The 18,162-nt window shown below is 60.6% G+C and overlaps 1 protein-coding gene across 7 annotated transcripts in view; it reads right to left on the bottom strand.

Annotated features, from left to right (window-relative positions):
- Nucleotides 1-261: 261 nt before the first annotated feature.
- ADAMTS13 (ADAM metallopeptidase with thrombospondin type 1 motif 13) overlaps nucleotides 262-18,162 on the bottom strand; it is a gene marked incomplete at its 5' end in the record, with an annotated part of 30,994 nt that continues 13,093 nt past the window's right edge. For 4 of the 7 annotated variants that reach the window (XM_081236503.1, XM_081236506.1, XM_081236504.1 and 1 more), the window contains 19 exons: nucleotides 262-688; nucleotides 1,301-1,485; nucleotides 2,567-2,743; nucleotides 3,078-3,224; nucleotides 3,744-4,056; nucleotides 4,837-5,041; nucleotides 7,024-7,206; nucleotides 8,051-8,230; nucleotides 8,346-8,475; nucleotides 9,389-9,509; nucleotides 10,139-10,319; nucleotides 11,200-11,382; nucleotides 11,749-11,878; nucleotides 11,959-12,094; nucleotides 14,336-14,517; nucleotides 15,444-15,524; nucleotides 16,016-16,136; nucleotides 16,487-16,635; nucleotides 17,137-17,263. In XM_081236503.1, the coding sequence (XP_081092629.1) occupies nucleotides 524-688; nucleotides 1,301-1,485; nucleotides 2,567-2,743; nucleotides 3,078-3,224; nucleotides 3,744-4,056; nucleotides 4,837-5,041; nucleotides 7,024-7,206; nucleotides 8,051-8,230; nucleotides 8,346-8,475; nucleotides 9,389-9,509; nucleotides 10,139-10,319; nucleotides 11,200-11,382; nucleotides 11,749-11,878; nucleotides 11,959-12,094; nucleotides 14,336-14,517; nucleotides 15,444-15,524; nucleotides 16,016-16,136; nucleotides 16,487-16,635; nucleotides 17,137-17,263 (3,096 nt within the window). In that variant the 3' untranslated portion in view covers nucleotides 262-523. Of the gene's footprint in view, nucleotides 689-1,300; nucleotides 1,486-2,566; nucleotides 2,744-3,077; nucleotides 3,498-3,743; nucleotides 4,057-4,836; nucleotides 5,042-7,023; nucleotides 7,207-8,050; nucleotides 8,231-8,345; nucleotides 8,476-9,388; nucleotides 9,510-10,138; nucleotides 10,320-11,199; nucleotides 11,383-11,748; nucleotides 11,879-11,958; nucleotides 12,095-14,335; nucleotides 14,518-15,443; nucleotides 15,525-16,015; nucleotides 16,137-16,486; nucleotides 16,636-17,136; nucleotides 17,264-18,162 lie in introns of those variants that run through there. The other 3 variants (XM_081236505.1, XM_081236507.1, XM_081236508.1) reach the window with 3 other exon arrangements.

The raw sequence follows: 18,162 nt of genomic DNA, 5'->3' as shown, positions 1-18,162 counted from the left end.
TCCCACCCAGACTAGTATAGGGGCGGGGCTTCGATGAGAATTATCAGGTGCGCCAGCCTCAGGGCCCCATCGGGACTCCCAACTCCCTCGCCTCTCCTCCCTGGGTAGGAAGACGACCGCTAGGGGTGGCCAGGGGGTTGCTCAGATCTGGTGTGGATCTGGAGCCCGACCGCGGCCAGGGAATCCCTGCCGTGTGGGGAGGTGGGTTTTCAAGCCATATTTGGACAGGTTATGTAAAGAAAACGCCACTCAGACCTCACGTTCCGTTTATTGGTACCCGAGGGGCTGGGAGCTGCTTTTCCGGAGAGTCTCCCCTCCCACCCTCTAACGTTTTGCACGTTGGAGGAAGCCCTAAAGGCGATACTTAAGATTGGAGGGAATTCGAATTGGAAAGCCAGGCACCTAACGGGTGCTCATAAATGTCAGGTTCCTTCTTTTCCCTTCCCGGACCGGGAGGAGGCATGCCACTGTGCCCGCTGGTCAACTGAGGGATGTGCTTGGAGATGCGGGGGGCATCGTCAGGCTAATGAGCTCTAGCCTGGAGGGTCCAGTACTGGCCCCGAAGGCTGGTGTGCGCCTCCAGGAAGCCCTGGCTAAACTCCATCTCTGCCTGGCTGCCCTCTGACTCCCAGTAGAGCGTCTGTTGCCCACGAAATGTCGTTGTCCTCAGGCTGTGGATATCCCGGATCTGGGAGGAAAGGGGCAGCCCCAAGGGACCGACCACAAATGATAATTAGCTAGCATTCACGAGCCCTTAATATACAAGGTATCATACACCCGGGGTCACATTTAATCCTCACACAACAGCCGTATCAGGAAGACACCATTATTCTACCTAGGAAACTGAGGCTCAGAGAAGTTGTGCTCCTTCCCCAGGGACACACAGCCAGGATGCCAGAGCTGAGCCCAGATTAGTTTGATTACAGAGGCCAGGCTGCCTCCTCCAGGGAGCTGATACCTTACAGGTGCCAGTTCTCCCAGAACACATGAAAAGCTCATCGGGGAGGGCTCGGCCCACTCTTCTGGTAAAATTATATCAGGGTCTAAAATCATGCTTCGGTCCTGGGTGAACTGGCAGTCTACATTAGAAAAGGTCTCTTCTATTTCATTCTTGTAGGGAACTCAATAAGCATTTGTTGGTGAATAAGTGGAGGAAACTTTTCTCCCATTCTCTCACTAGTGATTTTGAGGGTTTTGATCAGAAGTAAACTCAGTGGGTCCTATAGCCCAGCAACCCCCTGTCCCTGTCTCCAGAGATGGATGTCCAGAATTAGAGCAGAAGTCATCCTGGTAGCCTCACCAAGATGTAGCTGGAATCAGTTTCCTCGGTTCTGGTGCCCATGTCCATGGCCAGGGCATGGATGGCGATCCGGGCCTGTGGAGCCACGTTGATGAAGATTCGGCAGCCCCCCATGTTCCTCCCATCCGGACTCAATGATGGACTCACGATTTCACCCCGGGGTCCAAAGAGCTGCATGTCACATCCTGCAGGGGGAGAGCAGGCGTACAGACTGGGTGTGGACCACCTCCAGAACATAGGAGTCCCCCAGAGTGACCACTCTTGCCAGAGGCCAGGGCAGCAGGGCAGCCGGGGAGCAGTGGGGGATCAGTGTGGCACTGCGGTCAAGATCGGGGCTCCCAGGCAGAAGTCTCCACTGAACCCCATCTCTACCACTTCCCGGCTGTGTGACCCTAGGTGAAGGCTTTAAACGCTCCGCGCTTCAGTTCCTTCGTCCGTAAAGCGAAGGGAACAGCAGCACACCCTGGGCAGGGCAGTCTTTAAGAGGAATCAGCAAAGTCACACGTGCAAAAGTGCTTCAGGCTGCACCCGCCCCAACCGGGGCAGCCCCTCCTGCCTGCGCCTCTGGGCCTCCCTCAAAGCAGGTGCCTGCACGTGGGGAGGCTGGGAAGTGAGGAGTGATGACCAGGTAGGAGCTGGTGCCTGTGCGCTGCGCACTGAGGGCAGAGGAAGAAGCCCCCCAGGGTCGCACTTGTCACCTGCGGCCTGGGGGGACCCCTGGGGAAGCCACCTTCAGCAAGCTTGGGCTGTGGAAGAGGGCAAGCCCCCTTAAGCAACCTAGACGGCTCTCCGTGGGTACGGATGGGGCCACGGGCTAGCAGGGCTCTCGGGGACACCATCCTCCGCACGAGGTGTGCACGTGCACCCACGCCCTGCTGAGCGGAGGATGAGCCAGGAGGACAGTGCACTCAACAGGACTGGGGAAAGAGGCTCGCAGAAGGACCTTAAAGGATCCTGAAGGACCTGAGTGCCGGGGCCGGGGTGTGGGGCCCGCGATGGCCTGAGGGAGGGAGTGAGGATGTCCGCCCATCTCGCGCAGGGCCCCAGAGAGGAAGGAACACCATGCACCTCCTGGGACCTCGTCCTGACCGCACACACAGGGATGGGGGTGTCGGGGGGTGTCCGGGAAGGCGCTGCTTTTCATTCTCAGTCAGCTCAGCTCCCTGTCTGCCTTGCCCGCTGGCCCGTCGGGACTGGTCCCGTTGGCAGCAGCACCCAGCCAGCCAGCCTCTGGGGAGGCGGGGAGGCTCCATGTCCTCGCCATACCTCGGTGGAAGGCTCCCGGGGCAGGCTGGCTCGAATACCGAAGCAGCACTCCGCCTCGCAGCTGCACAAGACGCTGCCTCACCACCAGCGTGTTGGCTTTGGAGATGAAAGTCATGCCGGGCAGCTTCCTGCACATCTTCCTCCACGTGAGCCTGCCCCAAAGCAGCAGCATCTCCCCTGGGAAGTTGCAGTGAGGTGAGGACCCAGCACCCCGAGTCCAGGTTGGCAGCCCAGTGGCCTGGGGTAGACTGAGCTGAGTTCAGGTCCTGACTCTCCCACTTACTGGCTATGCGACTCTAAGGAACTGGACGTGTGATAATCGCTCCTAGCCTCAGTTTCCTCATCTGTGAAATGGGGACAACCACACCCCAGTTATGAGCTGGCTGCAATGGTTACATATGGGCATGCACCTGGAGAATCCCCTCAGGAATGGGGCACCCTGGAGTCACACTCACTGGCACCTAACAGATCCTGTCACTGGCAACAGCTGCTCACGTGGCCCTAGACATACCAGCACTGCAGTTGAGGGAACTGTCGAGGACTCGGAGGGTCACCACCTCACCCAGGGGCCGCCCGATGGCCACTGCACAGTCCGCCCGCGCTGGGCCTCGCATGTCAATGGTTCCTGTGGGCTCAAGGTGCTGCCGGCCACAGGCGCCTGGAAAGGGGGCGGGAGCTTCCAGGTGGGGTATCCCCAGCAGGGCAGGGCCGGGGGCTTTCCGTGCTGGGGAAGGAGATGGGAGCTGGGGCGGCTGGTGTCCTCCTAGGCCCCGCCGGAAGCTTTCTCAGGCAAGGAGGGGGCTGCGTGGGCCAGAGCATCGCCACCCAAGGCAGACAGCCACCACTGACATGCCAGCAAGAGGGAGGCAGTGTGTACAGTGGGTCACACAGGCGGGGATTCTGACTCTGTGAAACCTTCAGGTTACTTTCCCTTGATGATAATAAAAGTGAGCTTGCACTTTACCAGTGAGGAAGAGGGCCCCCCTGAACCCGGCCTCCAAGCCCATCCCTTCAGCCTGACCGCACTCATCCCAGCGCCCCGGGCGCTGCAGCCACAGGACCACCCCCAGGAAGTCCCCACAAGGAGCACGGCCTGGCCCTCCCAGGTGAACATGCCTTTGCCCACCCCTCTTGGAGCCAGTCAGCCGCCCAGACAGAAAGGAGGAAGGAACATAACTGGACTCTGCTGGGCTTTCCTGGGGCCCGGGCGGGAGTCCTTGCGGCCGGGGAGCTGGGGAGAGGAGGCGGGCCTGGGGCTGGGGCCACTCCGGGGAAGCAGTGGCAGCTGTGGTCTGGCCAGGAGCAGTGGATTCCTCGTGGGGCACTGGGCTGGGTGTCCCCTGCCCTGCACAGGGCCCAGCCCAGCAGCCCCGCACCGTCACCGGCTTGGGCAAATGCTGGCAGAAGTCGGCTGGCACAGGCACCCGGGCCTGGGGTCCAAGGCAGGCGTCGTGCCGGCGCTGGATGCCATCCCCACACGAGACGGAGCACTGCCAGGAAAGAGAGGAAGGAGTTGGGACTGACCCTGCTGGAGGGTGACAAGGACAGCGGTGACCACAGGCCAGGCAGGATCTGATATAATCTTTGCACAACACGGGAGGCGGGCATGGGTGTCCATGCTCCAGCTGAGGAGACTGCGGCTCAGAGAAGTCACCTTGCAAGGATCACATAGGGAGGAGGGGCAGGGGTTCAAGCCCAGGTCTCTCCCTGTCGCCCTCGAGGCCTCTCTGCCCTGCAGCCCCTAGAGCGGGGAGCAGGCAGTGTGGCTTCGTCCTTCTGCCCTCCGTCACTTATCGCAGCCCGGTGTCCCCCCCTCCTCCCACCCCGCACTGCCCCATCCAAGTGATCAGCTCCCCCGATCCAGATGCCCAGGGTCCTCCTGACTCAGGCAGCGGTGGCTGTCTGCTTTGCCTCTTCTCCCTCTGCACCGTGAGCGAGCCCCTCTGCAGGGGACCTGGCCCTGTTTGCCTTTGTCTCTCCAGTGCCTTGCGAGGTACTGGGCACGGGGCGGCATTTGCTCATCTGTGGGTAGTTATCAGCCCTTCATCTTCTGGAGTCTCCAGACCTCAGGGCCTCTTAAGGCTTACCTGTCCCCCACGTCTCTAGGCCTTGCTATGTCTTCCATCCCTAGGTGCCCCGGCTGCCCTCTCCCCAAGAGACCCAGCTCTCCCCCTGCTTTCAGGGGATCACAATGAATCAAAGCCCCCAAAGGTCCCCATGCGTGAGGATCCTCGGCCCGTGCACTCGCCAGCCCCAGCTGCAGCACTTACCTGCATCCAGGCGCTGACGTGCCACCGGTAGGTGCAGTCGGCGATGATGCAGGGGATGCTGGCCTGCGGCCGCACCAGACCTACACAGGCCGCCCCGTCCACCTCTGTGTCCTGGCCTTGGTCCAGCTGCACACAGGCCACCAAGCGCGTGGCAGTGCCGAGACCACAGCTGGCTGAACATGGGCCAAGGGACACGACCTTCCATCTGCAGGAAGAGAAGACCCCAGAGAGAGGCTAGGTTTCCCTGAAGATGGCGCTGCCCCGGTGGACTCCATGGATGGCCAGCCAGGACAGGTTCCAAGGCCACTAGGATCCAGCAGTACAGCCCCTGAACCCCTCCTGGCTGGTCACAGGGTTGAGTGGCAAGGGAAAGGCTCTGTGGGAAAGAGAGCTCTTTTCCCTTAACAAGGTGCCCCCTTTCTTCCCCTGTATCACAGGACACCCGTGGACACCCAGCTGCTTGCTAGTCCAAGTAGCAGGGACGGGGGAGCAGTGGCCCAGGATGAAGAAGAACAGATCTCCACATCAGTCAGTCCTGCCCATGTTAACTTATCATGTTTCAACAAATGATAACAACCGACAGTTTTCAGAGCCGGGACAGAAGCCAGGCAGGCCGCACTGGGGCCTGGAGTCCTGGTCCCCGCACCATGCTGCCCTCCCAGCCCCGTGATGCCCCCTCTCAAAAACATGCCTCTGTGGGCCTGGCGCTGCTCTACACGCCGGGATACGGCCGTGAACCAGACCAAGTCGCCCCCCCCACCCCGCCCACCGTGGAGCATATATGGGTCTCTGCCTCGTGACATTTGGGGCCATATGGGTCTTTCTCGTGCAGGCCATCTGCACAGTGTAGGACATTTAGCAGTACCCCTGGCCTCCACCGACTAGATGCCAGCGGCAGCGCTCCCCACCCCTGCCACCCCCAGTTGTGACAATTAGAATGTCACAGGGGGGACTTCCCTGGCGGTCCAGTGGTTAAGACCACACACTTCCAATGTAGGGGATACGGGTTCGAGCCCTGGTTGGGGAACTAAGATCTCACATGCCGTGGGGTGCAGCCAAAAAAAAAACCCCAAAAAAACCCAAGTCACAGGAAGGACTCCCCACCTCTCTGTTATGGCACTCTGAGCAGAGCCTGGGAAGGGATATCCAGAGCAGACACATTCAGGCAGCGGGAAAGGAGGTGCAAATGCCCTGAGTCAGAAGCACTCCCTGGAATGTTCCAGAACATCAAGGAGGCCAGGGTGGCCACAGTGACATGCCAGGGGTAACCAGAGCTCCTGTGCGTGTGAAATTCCCATTTTAAAAAATCCCAGACCATTTCAAAGATGATGTGGGAAAATAAACGGGGTGCACATTTAAGCATAGGCAAGGAAATCAAGCGACACAGGTATGGATGGTAAGTGGACCATAAAGCTACAGCGATGAAAACCATTTGACTTGGGGGTGGGAATGGGTGGGGGAAATAGAACAACAGAGCCTGGTAGAAGCCTTGACACAGATCCAACCCACACGAGAATTTAAGATGTGATGAAGGGGGCACCTGGGGGGATGCAGCAAATGCTGTTGCTAGTCAGTGATTTGGAAAAATAGAGTTTGCTCCCCGACTTTGTGACTGACCCCAGATAAATCACAGATGAGTTAAAGGTTTTAATGTAAATAAAGTCTTATCTGTAGTGGTGTATTTCTTTAAAGCATCTATTAAATCTGGTGGTGGGACAGGGGTGACTGTTACATTCTTTTCTGGATGTTTCTGTATGATACAGAAGAGCACGGCATTATTTAAAATGAAAAATTACAAAGAAGAAACCACGGGAGAACTGTGAACAAGGCAGGTGAGTATTTGCCCTGCCCTCTCGGGCTCCAGCCTGTCTCCGGACCCTACTGGAGTGAGCTGTCTGTCCCCGCAGCTTTGGCAATGCTGTGCCCCAGCTGGACCACCCTCAGGCTCCACTCAGATGCTGCCTCTTCCACTGGGAAGCGCCCCTGCCCTCCCCACCCCGTCACCCCCATTAGAACCGGGAGCACTGCCTGGGTTTGCTGGAGTGTCTCCTCTGACACCCACTGCAGCCTGTCGGGTGGTCCTGTGTCCTGTGCCCCCGAGCTGCCCTTTAACCCCCAAGGGTCTGGCCCGGCGTCGGCACCGGCCAGGAGTTCAGGCTGCCTACTGCACACCCTGGGGCTGCTGACCTGGGCGGGCAGGGCTCCGGGCTGCAGGCCTGCTGCTGCTCTGGGCGAGGCAGCCCCTGGCACTGGGTGTCCGGCAGGATCTCCTCGGCCTTGTCCTCCCCGTGGGCCCGGGCGCAGTACAGGATCCTCTGCGCGACTCCGCCCCCACAGGTCACGCTGCAGGCTGCCAGCTGGTACCGCCACCTGGAGCAAACCGGAGTCAGGGGGGACCCCGAGGAGTGGGGAGCTTCCCCTCACTTCCCCAGACTGGAAAGGGCCTGGAAAGGTTCTCTCTCCGGGGGTCACTTTTACGTCTCCACTGAGAGGCTCAGCACGGTGGACAGAGAATATTCAGAAGACCCCATTTTACAGAAGGGGAAGCTGACGTCGCAGCTAGAGAAAGCCCGCGCGCAGCCACGCAGACCCAACGCAGCCAAAAATAAATAAATAAATAAATAATTTTTTTTAAAGAAAGAAGGGGAAGCTGAGGGTGGACGTGTCCAAAAAGCAGTGGGGGGAGGGCAGGGCACCCAAGGGGTCCTGCCAAGATCTCTGTCTCCAGCGGGAGTCCTAGCCCCGCCGTCACCTGGACCCCACCCCTGCCGGCACTCCCAACCTTCCTTCCCACTGTGTTTGCCACGTCGCACCAACACCATCCAGCGTGAACTATACGTCTCCCCCATCAATCTTATTTATCATCTGTCTCTCCCTTGCCCCCAGCGTCTACTCCAGGAGGGCAGGGATGCCGGTCTGTCTTGTTCACTGCTGTGTCCCCTTGTGCCAGAACAGCACCTGGACATACTTAGTAGGTGCTCAGTAAACAGCAAGTGATGAAAAAATGACCCATCAACCACGTGCGCCCTCAGCGTCCCAGATCCTGTGTGATGCACGTCACACACTTTAAAAGCCCCACAGTCTTCCGGGCACCAATACGATCCACTCCTGCAGGTGAGGACGCCAAGGGTCACGAGCTTAACGGGAGGTGATGACGCCACCTCCAAGAATGCCGCCCGCCTAGGACCACCTGTCTCCTTGGGAAGGGGCCCACCTGGCAGGGCAGGGCTCCGGGCTGCAGTCCTGGAGGGGCCTGGGCCGGGGCATCGGCCAGCACTTGGAATGAGGCAGGGAGACATAGCGGCCTTGGTCCATCCTCACACAGCGAACAGCCAGCGGCACCTGCCCCCCTCCACAGGTCACGGGGCACGGTGCCAAGGCTCGGGTCTCCCACCTGCAGGAAGGAAAGGCCAGTGCTCCGTAGGAAGCCACAGCCAGGGTAAGACTCCTTCCTCCCTGGGGGACCCAGACTGCTGCCCCTCTGCATAGTCTCCCTCCCCCGGACTCACCAAGCCGGGCACGGGGCAGCCTGGCAGACCTCCTGCCGGCTCCCAGGCCTGCCTGCCAGGTCACACAGCTCTTCCCGGACGGGTGTCCTGAGGGCAGAGTCCATGCACACGAAACGCAGCTCCATCAGGCCTGCTGGGAGGAAGGAGGGACCCCGCACCCCAAGAAGGGGGCTCAGCAAGGACCATGGGTGCCCAACTCTCTGAAGAGCTCTAGCAGACGAGGCCCACGTGCATCTGAGTCTCAGCTCTGCCACTTAGCAGCTGTGTGACCTTGGACAAGTGACTTAACCTCTCTGAGCCTCAGGTTTTTCATCTAATGGTGCCTGACTTGGAGAGCTATTTATAAAGATTTTTCAAGGGGAGCTATACAGTGTCTGGTGCATAGTAGGTGCTCAAAAGTGGTAACTGCTCTTATAAATTGAGGAGCGTTATAACAGTTGCTATATGAAAATCTCTTACTGTGTTTATCACCAAGATGTTATTAGGACCGTGTCCTTACATCTCTCTGCAAAAGTATCCACAAAAGAAATCTCTGGCCTCAATTCTAAACATGCTGGAGTTTACCTGAGCAAGTGATTAGGGTTTTAGTTTGCTTGCTTGCTTATTTATGTATGTATGTATGTATGTATGACACACAGCTTGTGGGATTTTAGTTCCCTGACCAGGGATTGAATCCGGGCCATGGCAGTGAAAGTACTGAGTCCTAACCCCTGGACCGCCAGGGAATTCCCAGGGTTTTAGTTTAAAACACTGTGTATCTTAAAATTAATTTTGTTTCTCTGGGTTGGCCTCCAGGAAGCTCAGAGCTAAGTTTGGGGCCCATCTTAGACCTTAAGAATACGCTCTTGGCTGCCAATATGGCCAGGTTTTATCATCATTTCCTACCTTCCAGCCAGTCAGTGAGCATATTCATGTGGCTGTCCGTAGTTGGCCCCAATCTCCTTGCTTATAATGTCACGTTCTTGTGTAGCTGGATTTTTTGTAAGCCACCTCAAATGCTTTTTTTAGAATTAGCTGACCCTCAGGGGCGTTGGGGTCCTCACCTTGACCACAGGAGACGGAGCACGGCCCCGCCAAGGGAGTCCACACGTGTGCAGCATGAGCCTCTGGCCTGGCACTGCCCGCTGGGGATGCAGCCTTCTCTCCTGGAGACTGGGTATCTGGCTGCAGAGGGCAAGCAGCAAGCTGGTGGGTCTGGGCTTCCCATCTCCACACCTCTGGGCACCTGGCCCTCCACTCCCACCTACCCCAGTCTCTTCAGGAGAGAACAGAAGTGGTTACCAGCAACCCAAAGGCCTCCCCTGCCCACTGCTCCTTTCCCGGGAAGCCTGCTCCCTGGCCTCCAGGGGATGCCCTCACCACACGCCCCACCTTGGCCTCTGCGTCAGCATCAGTAGTCAGTGTGGGGGACAACCGCGCTGGGGCTCTGGAGCCAGATTTGCAGGCACACTTGGCCCTGCAGTCCCCACAGCCAGGGGCGGGGCACGGGGATAGGACTGGCTGACACCCTTGTCTGAAAGTAACACAACCCAGCCTGAGCCCGTGGATGCAGGCAGGAGCGTGGCAGCGTCTCTGCGTAGCAGACAACTGACAGTGTTCCATCAGGGTCTGGATTCCTCAGCCTGCTTGCCAGTGAGAAAGGGGCTACCCAGCAGCTCTGAGATCTGTTTCTAGGGTTGTCCTCTGCCCAGGGCCCCCCGAGGACAGCAGCCCTACACAGGGCAGTCTTCTAGCTCCGGCAGGAGGCCAGTGGTAAACAGTGCTCCCCATTCCCCAGTGCCCAGGATACTCACATGGCCCCAGCCCAGAGGACACACCACCTCGATACAGGGCTCACGGGCAGGCGGCTTCTCATCTGCGGAGCAGGGCCCAGCAGTTGCTGGCGCCCCCACGCCATCTGCCCCCTGCACGCACGTCGTGTTCTGCGCGGCCAGGTCTGTTCCACAGGCCGACGGGCACGCGTCTGCCATCTCCCTGAGGACGCGGCACAAGACAGCCATCAGGCCCTGCCTCTGCTCCCGGGGCAGAGAGGCAGTGAACCTGCTCCCCCATAGCCAAGAGCCCAAAGGGGGATCCCCGCCAAAAGGCAGAAGCCAGGGGCCTTTCCCTGAAGCCTGGATGAACGGCTGCTGGCCTTCCACTCGGCACCCAGGGTGCAGTGACACCGGCCCTGACCCTCCTCCTTCCAGAGGCAAAGGTGGGCCTCCAACCAGACAACCTAGCAGGTGCTGGGAAACAGGTGCCAGATGCAGTCGATCACCAGTTCAGGGACAGCAAATGCATCTCCTGTGGCAGCCCTGAGAGGTGGCAGCTGCTTGGAGTGCTGTGTTGAGAAGGATTCTGAGGCACGATTGGCCCCCAGGAGGAAAGAGTGGTGACTGCTACGTCTGCCACAGATGCGGGGCGTGTGGGGGAAGACGCCCAGAGCCACGTGTGCACCACCAGTGACCTAGGCCACCTCCCGCCCCACTGGACAAAACTGGGGCCCAGAGAGGGAGGGGACTTGCCCGGGTCACCCAGGCAGTTAGTGGCAAATCAGAATGATAAGCCTCTATCAGCTGGGACACTGTGGAAATGACAATAGCAGTGACAAAGTGACATTTATTGCTTTACATCCATGGTTTTGCTTGATCCTCGCAGCCCTCCATGAGCAGAGACTTGGAAGTTCAGAGGCAGAAATGGCCAGTCCAGGGCCTCCAGGATAGGAGGTAATTCCAAGGTCAGCACTCACCCAGGGTGGTGGGACCTGGCCAGAGGCCTCAGGAAAAGGGGACACTCAGAAGGGGCAGGGCTCAGCACAGGGATAAGCCCTGCCAGGGAGACTCTGCCTGGATCTGCCTGGATCCGTGCTTACCTCTGGGGGCAGGGCTGGGAATTGCAGGTCTCCACGGCCGCTGGCTGCTGGGCCAGCGCTCTGCACCGGGAGTGGGGTACCGTCCTCAGGAGGCCGCCCTGGGCCTCCACGCAGCGCACCACCCGCTCCTGCAGGCCCCCTCCGCAGGAGGCACTGCATGGGCCGAAGTCTCCGGCTGCCCAGCTGAGGAGAGGAAGAGAGCATCGGGCCCCTGGCCGGGTCCCCAGGCTGGCTCAGGGGCGGGGGCGGGAGGCCGGCAGGTCTGTCTAGGCGAGTCACTTCCCGGGCCTGGCCTGGGCCCACTGTCCCTTCAGGTACCTGGACACCACGCAGGTATAGGCAGCCCAGCCCTCCAGCTCTCCAGGTGTCCCCAAGCTGCACCTGAGCCCGTGGACCGCCCGTGGGCGGCTGCCCCAGCCCTGCCCCCAACAGGGACAGCTCTGTCCCTAACCCTGTGCTCCTGCCAAGGGGTGGGCCCCTCCCTGAGCCTCCCAGGCGGGGCGGTCACGCCCCTGGAGCGGTGAGCGCCTGAGCCCCAGGCACACTCACGACGGGGGACAGGGCATGGGGGCACACGACTCGGACCACGCCGCCGGCTGCCGGCTCCCTGCGCACCGGGCAGCCTCCGTCCACTCGTTCGTGGCCTGGTCCCGACAGCTGTGGGTCACCCAGCGCAGCCCTGCGGGGGAGAGGGGGGCTAGACCACCTCCGTGAGGGGAGCAAACCAGGCTTTCAGGCAAGCCCTGCCCCGGGCCTCACCTGCCCCACAGCTCACCGAGCAGGCCCCCCGCACGGGAGCCCAGGCCCAGGCCGGCCGGCGCTCGGGCTGGAAGTAGGTGAAGGTGATGTCTGGGCGGGCGAGGCTGCCGTACTCCTCCCCGTAGCGCCTGTAAACCTGCAGAGACACACGGAGAGCCAGGGCCTGTCCTGCGGGCTGTCTGAGGGCCACTGTCACGGCCACCTCCTCCGGGAAGCCTTCGATTTTTCATTCCTCCATCCCTATACTCTTCCCCTGAGCAAGCCATCACCTACGCTGACCCCACGCCACGCTTCGAGGACGGCCCGTTGACCAGGACGCTGCCTCAGGCTCACAGTGGGGTGGGGGAGGGTGGGCTGGTGGTAGGTGCGGGGATAGAGGTTCGCACAGGGGATTATGGGAGCACGGAGAAGGCGCCGAGGTGGACCAGGGTGGGCACCTGGGGGGAGGCGTGGAGGCGGGTGAAGGGGTGTTCCAGCAGAGGGAAGCCCAGCCCCGGCCTGGGGTGAGACCAGCACAGCTCAGGCTTCTGCAGCAGGAGATGAGGCCCAGGGGTGGGCAGGAAGGGGCTGGATCAGGGGCCCTGTAGCTGTCTGGCAGCTTGGGCTCGAGCCTGAGGACACAGAGAGTTAAGGAAGAGTGTCCAGCAGGGAGCCTGGGTCTGTCCGTACTTCAGGAGGGTCACTGGGTCCTGTGAGGGGCCAGTCTGGCAGGCAGAGGCCAGGAGGACGCCCCCAAGGTTCCAGCAGCTACTCCCACGACACCTTATCTGGCCGCCCGTCACAGTCCTCTGCTAACATGCGGGTTCTTGGCACACGCACACCCCCAGCAGGTCCTGGTTGAGTGTCTCTGAGAGCGGCCCCGGAATCTGTATTTTTTATCCTCCCCACAAAGGGTGACAAGAGAGCTGCTTGACAGCCAGTCCTTGGCACAACGTTCCCAGGGGCGGGGACGTGGGTGACCTGGGCCACGTGCGGAGGTGGGGAAGGGGTTGACTGTTCACTGGGGGGCTCGCTCTGGCCTGGCCTGGACTTCTGGGGGAGCCCCTGCTGCCTCCCCAGCCGTGGGAGCAGAGGGCCGGGCTGCTAGACCAAAGTGAGGGGCCGTCGAGACTTGGACTCCCCCACAAAGCTTGTCAAGGGCTATTTCAACGTCCACTACTTCCTGTCCACCCTCCAGCACCTTCCTCAGCAAAGCACATGTGGCACCACTTGCAGACGAGGTTACGGCGTGCAGGACACATCCAAGCACAGCCGAGGCTCCCAATTCCCTCTGTCCCAAAGAAACAGCAAGAACCAACATCCACCCAGAGCTGCCCCTGGGCCAGGGCCTGCCGCCCACACTGCCCGCCCGTGACCCCAGGAGGTGGGACTGCCATCTGGTCCCCACTCTGCAGATGAAAATCTGGGGAACCCAGCGTCCCTGCCAGAGGAGAGTGAAGTGTGGGAGGGGGATATTCAGGTTCCGGTTCTGGCCCTCACAGTGCCCGCTCCTTTGCCCCGGAACTTCTGGGTGTCTCATTCCCGCTGTTAGGATGGGGCATCCCAGGCCTTGGGCACTTTGAGATGCGAGTCAGCCTGGCCACCTTCCGTGTGCATGTGTGGGGCACCAGACAGTCTGCCAAGTGCTTGCTGTGCATCGTTTTGAAGAAAAAACAAATGCATCTTCACGTCACGTAGGTCTGCTTAGTCTCATTTTGCAGACGGGGAAACTGAGGCTCAGAAAATTAAGTCTTTTGTCCAAGTTTCTGCAGAGCCAGGATTTGAACTCTGGGCTGAGTCCCTAGCCTGGGCTCTTGACGCCTGGGTCACCCTGCTTCCAGCTCTCGGGCTGCCTCTGCTCCTCCTGCATTAGATGCCCCCGCGGTGGGTCTCTAATCTGGGCACTGGCCCAACCAGCCTACCCCACGGTCTCGTGCCCCCCACCCTCCTTCATCCGGGTCTGACGTAGCCCGACCCCAACTCCGCCCTACACAGACCCCCAGCAGCTCCCCAGACCCCCAGGAGGAAGCCTGAACTCCTCACACGGCCAGCAAGGCCCCTCCAGGTCTGTCTAGCCCTCCAGCCTCCTCGCTTGGAGGGTCCCCTTCCTCCCTCCCTCCTAAGCACCCCTCCTGGGCACGCACTGCTTGCTCAAGACACTCCCCTCCCTGCTCGGCCTACAGCGTCAGCTCATCTCAGACCTCGGCAGCAACCTTCCTGTCCCGGGAAGCCCCCGACCCCTGCACAGGGCTCTCCCTCTGACCCGCTCTCAGCACTCCAGAACTCCCGTGGGCTCTGAGCACAGGGACCTCAGGCCCCCCAGCGGCCACTGAGAGAATGAAGAGGTGTGCGTCTGAGCTGACCGACCAGCGGACACCAGGGGGAGGACCCCGGTCACCTGGATCTCCATGTCGTCCTGGGTGGGGCCCTGGATGCGGATCTCCTCCAGGCGGGGCAGCCGGTCCTCAGTCAGGGTCACTTTGTATTGGACGTGGCTATCCTCCAGGAGGGAGGGGTAGGTGGTGCTGGGAGAGATGCTCCCATTCCCGGCCACGACATAGTGCCCACGGATCCTCACTGCTGTTGGGGGAGGGGCCGTCAGCACCACAGAGACCACCCCCACCCCACCGTGGGAGCCGGCACCACCCCCCTCACAGACAGGTCCTGTTTAAGGAAAGGTGACAACTGGGCCAACGGGGCATGACTTCCACAGCCACACCTGCCACTCCCGCCCCAGGATCCCCAGCCTTCCCGGGGAGCAGGTCCTCCTGGTATCCCACGCTCTGAACAGGGTGTCTGACCACGGGAGGCTCCCCACGTGGCAACTCTGCACCTCTTCCTGGAACCTGGTGAGCGCCGTGGACCTGCTCCCTCACTAAGTACACCCACACCTCACTCTACACGGGTCAAGGACCCCAGGGAGAGCACCCCACCCCGGATTCAAAGGTCAGGCCAGGGCGCCCCCTGGAAATAAAGACCCACAGCGGCGTTAAGTAAAGAGGTTGGCCTTGCCCAAAGACAGGCCTGACCTGCACCCTGTGTCTGACCTGATCCGGAGCGTCTTTGTTTAGGGTAGGAGCTGGCCACACCAGAAAGACCAAACACATGACTTAGGGCGGTGGCCTTGAGTCACCAAGCCTCAGCCAACCTGAAGACTGAGATGGTCCAGGGGGCGATCAATCCATCCCCCAGTTGCATCTACATAATGAAGCCCCATAGCACCTGGACCCTGAGCTCAGGAGAGCTCGCAGAGCAGGCAGTACACCGTGTGTGTGGTCACTTTTGAGCTGGACACGGAGCCCTCCCTGACGCTGCCCTAGGCGTCTCCTCCTCTGGCTGATTTTACTTTGCATCCTTCCCCTGTAATAAGCCGTAACGGTGAGCGTAACAGCTCTCAGAGTTCTGGGGGTCCTCTCAGCGAATCATCCAACGGACGGCACCTTGGGACCGTGCCCTTGACCTTCACGGTCTGGCTAACTCCTGTGGGCGTCCTCTGGCCAACTCACCCAGGTGCGTGAAGAGAGGCCTGCGGTTGATGATGTATATGCTGGTCAGGTTGGGGGTAACGGTCAGGAACGTGACATACTCTAGGAGGAAGCGGGGCGGGGAATGGGTGGTCTCAGGTCACTTAGGTCACAGTCAAAGGGAGATTTCAGCGCCAGAGGGAGGTGGGCCTCAACTCCTCCACTGACTCTGCAAAAGACCTGACCTGTTCTATAAATAGATCAAACTCAAGGGTTTTCCAAGCGTAAGGTCCCTCCTGCTAAGAGTCCTTGAGCAGGAGAGGAGAGGACCGCCCACCACAGATTTCCCAATGTCCGTATTTTTTCTGCACCACAGGTGCACTGAGCAACCGTTATTGAGGCGCCACAAGCCCAGCAGCGGCCTCATCACCAAAATCTGAGCCTCATGGGGAGGCTGGCAGAGAGGAACGTGGAGGCTGAGGCCGCTAAGAGGGCCCAGGGCTGAGCCAGAGTGCGGGCCCTGCCACCTAGGCAGCCGGCACCCAGGCTCTGGGCTGTGGGGTTTCTTGGAGGCTGGGGGGAACCCGGCCCTTCACCCCCAGGGAGGCCCCTACCTCTGGCTCTTCCGGCCGTGAAAGAGCCGTTCTGCGGACGGCACGTGCTGTTGTCCCCGCCACACACCTGGCACACATCTCGCACCTGCCCGGAGGCCATCCTGCCGTCACAGCCAAACGCCTGAGCAAAGGAGAGTGGCAGGTGAGACCCGGGTGACGTCATGGGACGGTGCTGGCCCACTGACACCCACAGCTCGGAGGTTCACACAACCAAATGGGGCATTTCTGCAGCTTCTGACATCTGTGCAGGAGGCAAGCTGAAATGACTTGTCCAGGGTCACAGCAAGGCTCTTGACTCCAAGCTCGGCCCTGTATCCCAGCATCACCCAGGGCAGACTCTACTGCAGCTTCATGGGGGCAGCACCCCCCAGACCTGACCCCTCGAAGGCCCCTTAGCATCTCGGTTTCTGAAGGGAGAGGCCTCGGGGCCACAGTGGATGGAGGGCACCTCCACTGCCTGGGCACGCCTACCTTGCAGCTGCCCGACACGCACAGGCTCAGGGTCCCATCCTCCTGAGGGCTGCCTGGCACACACCGTGTCCCATCCAGGAAACTGTCCCCACGCCTCACAATGAAGCTCTCCCCAACGGCCCGGCACAGATGTCTACACAGAGCGTCCCCTGGGAAAGCAGAAGGACAAGAAACCCGGATGGGAGGGTGGCAGGGAGCAGGGAGGGCAGTGACCCTGTGAAACATGATCCAAGAGGGCCCTCACCAACCCCCAAGCGCCATCCCGCTTCACTCTTTGCATTTGGGACAAGGTTTCTATTTCCCACCTGTCCTGCCTCCTGCGGCAGTAATCACATCGCGATGTAACAAATGTTACTGAATTACGAGCCAGGGAGCACGCCCGGTGCTTCCCCTGTGTCATCGCACTGACTCCTGCCAGCAATGCTGGCAGCGAGCTACGCCTCTTATCTCCATTTTGCACATGGGGAAACTGAGACTCAGAGATGAGAAGTCGTGGCCTGACCTGCTAGCCAGGGTAGGAGGCATCATGTGTCTGATGCAGGGCCGAAGTCTGTCCTCAACAGCATCAGAGCGATGGTGGGTCTCCCCCAACGACTCTCCCTGCCCCGGGGTCTCAGGCCTGGCTCGCCCCGGCACCCCCCGGGACCCACCTCGACTGTACTGCTCAGCCGTGCCCCAGCGGTAGAAGGAGGTACTGCCCAGGGAGAGGCGCAGGGGCTCCCCGTTGGTCTGTGCGCACTGCTCCGACATGAACTCCAGCTGGGTCTTCTCGCAGGCCTGGTGGAAGGAGGCAGAGGACAGGCACGGGAGGGGCCAGGGCCCAGGGCCCGGGGCAGGGGTGTCAGGCAGGGAACCCTCGCCCCGGGAGACAGCAAGGCCCCCGGCAGTGCGAGGGCCAAGACGTGGGTTGGAGCCCAGCTCCTGGCTGCACCTCAGTTCCCTGCTCTGTAAAGTGGGGATGTCAAGCCTTCCTCCGCTGATGGGGGCCTACCACCCAGCAACGCAAAGGAAAGCCAGGCAAACAGCACTGCGGGTGGGAGGCCCCAACTTCAGAAAACGGGGCTGAGTATGTGTATGCGCTATGTCTGCACCTCCAGAGGCAGGTAATTGGAAAAGTCACAGGAGTCAAGAGAAAAGGGCTTCCGCACAAGAACCTCCGCGGGCGGGCATCCTGGCCTTTTTTTTTTTGCTGTACGCGGGCCTCCCACTGCTGTGGCCTCTCCCGTTGCGGAGCACAGGCTCCGGACGCACAGGCTCAGCGGCCATGGCTCACGGGCCCAGCCGCTCCGCGGCATGTGGGATCCTCCCGGACCAGGGCACAAACCCGTGTCCCCTGCATCGGCAGGCGGACTCCCAACCACCGCGCCACCAGGGAAGCCCCGTCCTGGCCTTTTTTGCACTGGAGTCAGAGGAAAAGAATCCGAGTGGCCCTGCCGAGCAGGTGCGGGGACCACGGCTGCCCTCCTTGCAGGCCTGGCCCTCCCCCACCACCGGGCAAGGACTCCTTTCTCCTGGTCTGGGGAGGCCTCGGAGTCTGCCTGGAGAAGGCGGGGGCGGGGGAGGGAGGGAGGGTCTCACCACGTGCAGATCTTAAGTCAAGGCCAGGGGAATCACTCCACCCCTTCACACCCACTCTGACGGCCGTGTGGGAAACACAGGTAAGTGCTGGAGAGGAT

The sequence above is a fragment of the Mesoplodon bidens genome (genome assembly GCF_964165515.1).
Source record: "Mesoplodon bidens genome assembly, chromosome: 6".
NCBI classification, from domain to species: domain Eukaryota; kingdom Metazoa; phylum Chordata; class Mammalia; order Artiodactyla; family Ziphiidae; genus Mesoplodon; species Mesoplodon bidens.
The sequence above is the reverse complement of the archived record's forward strand: the minus strand, read 5'-3'. Positions and strand labels throughout refer to the sequence as shown.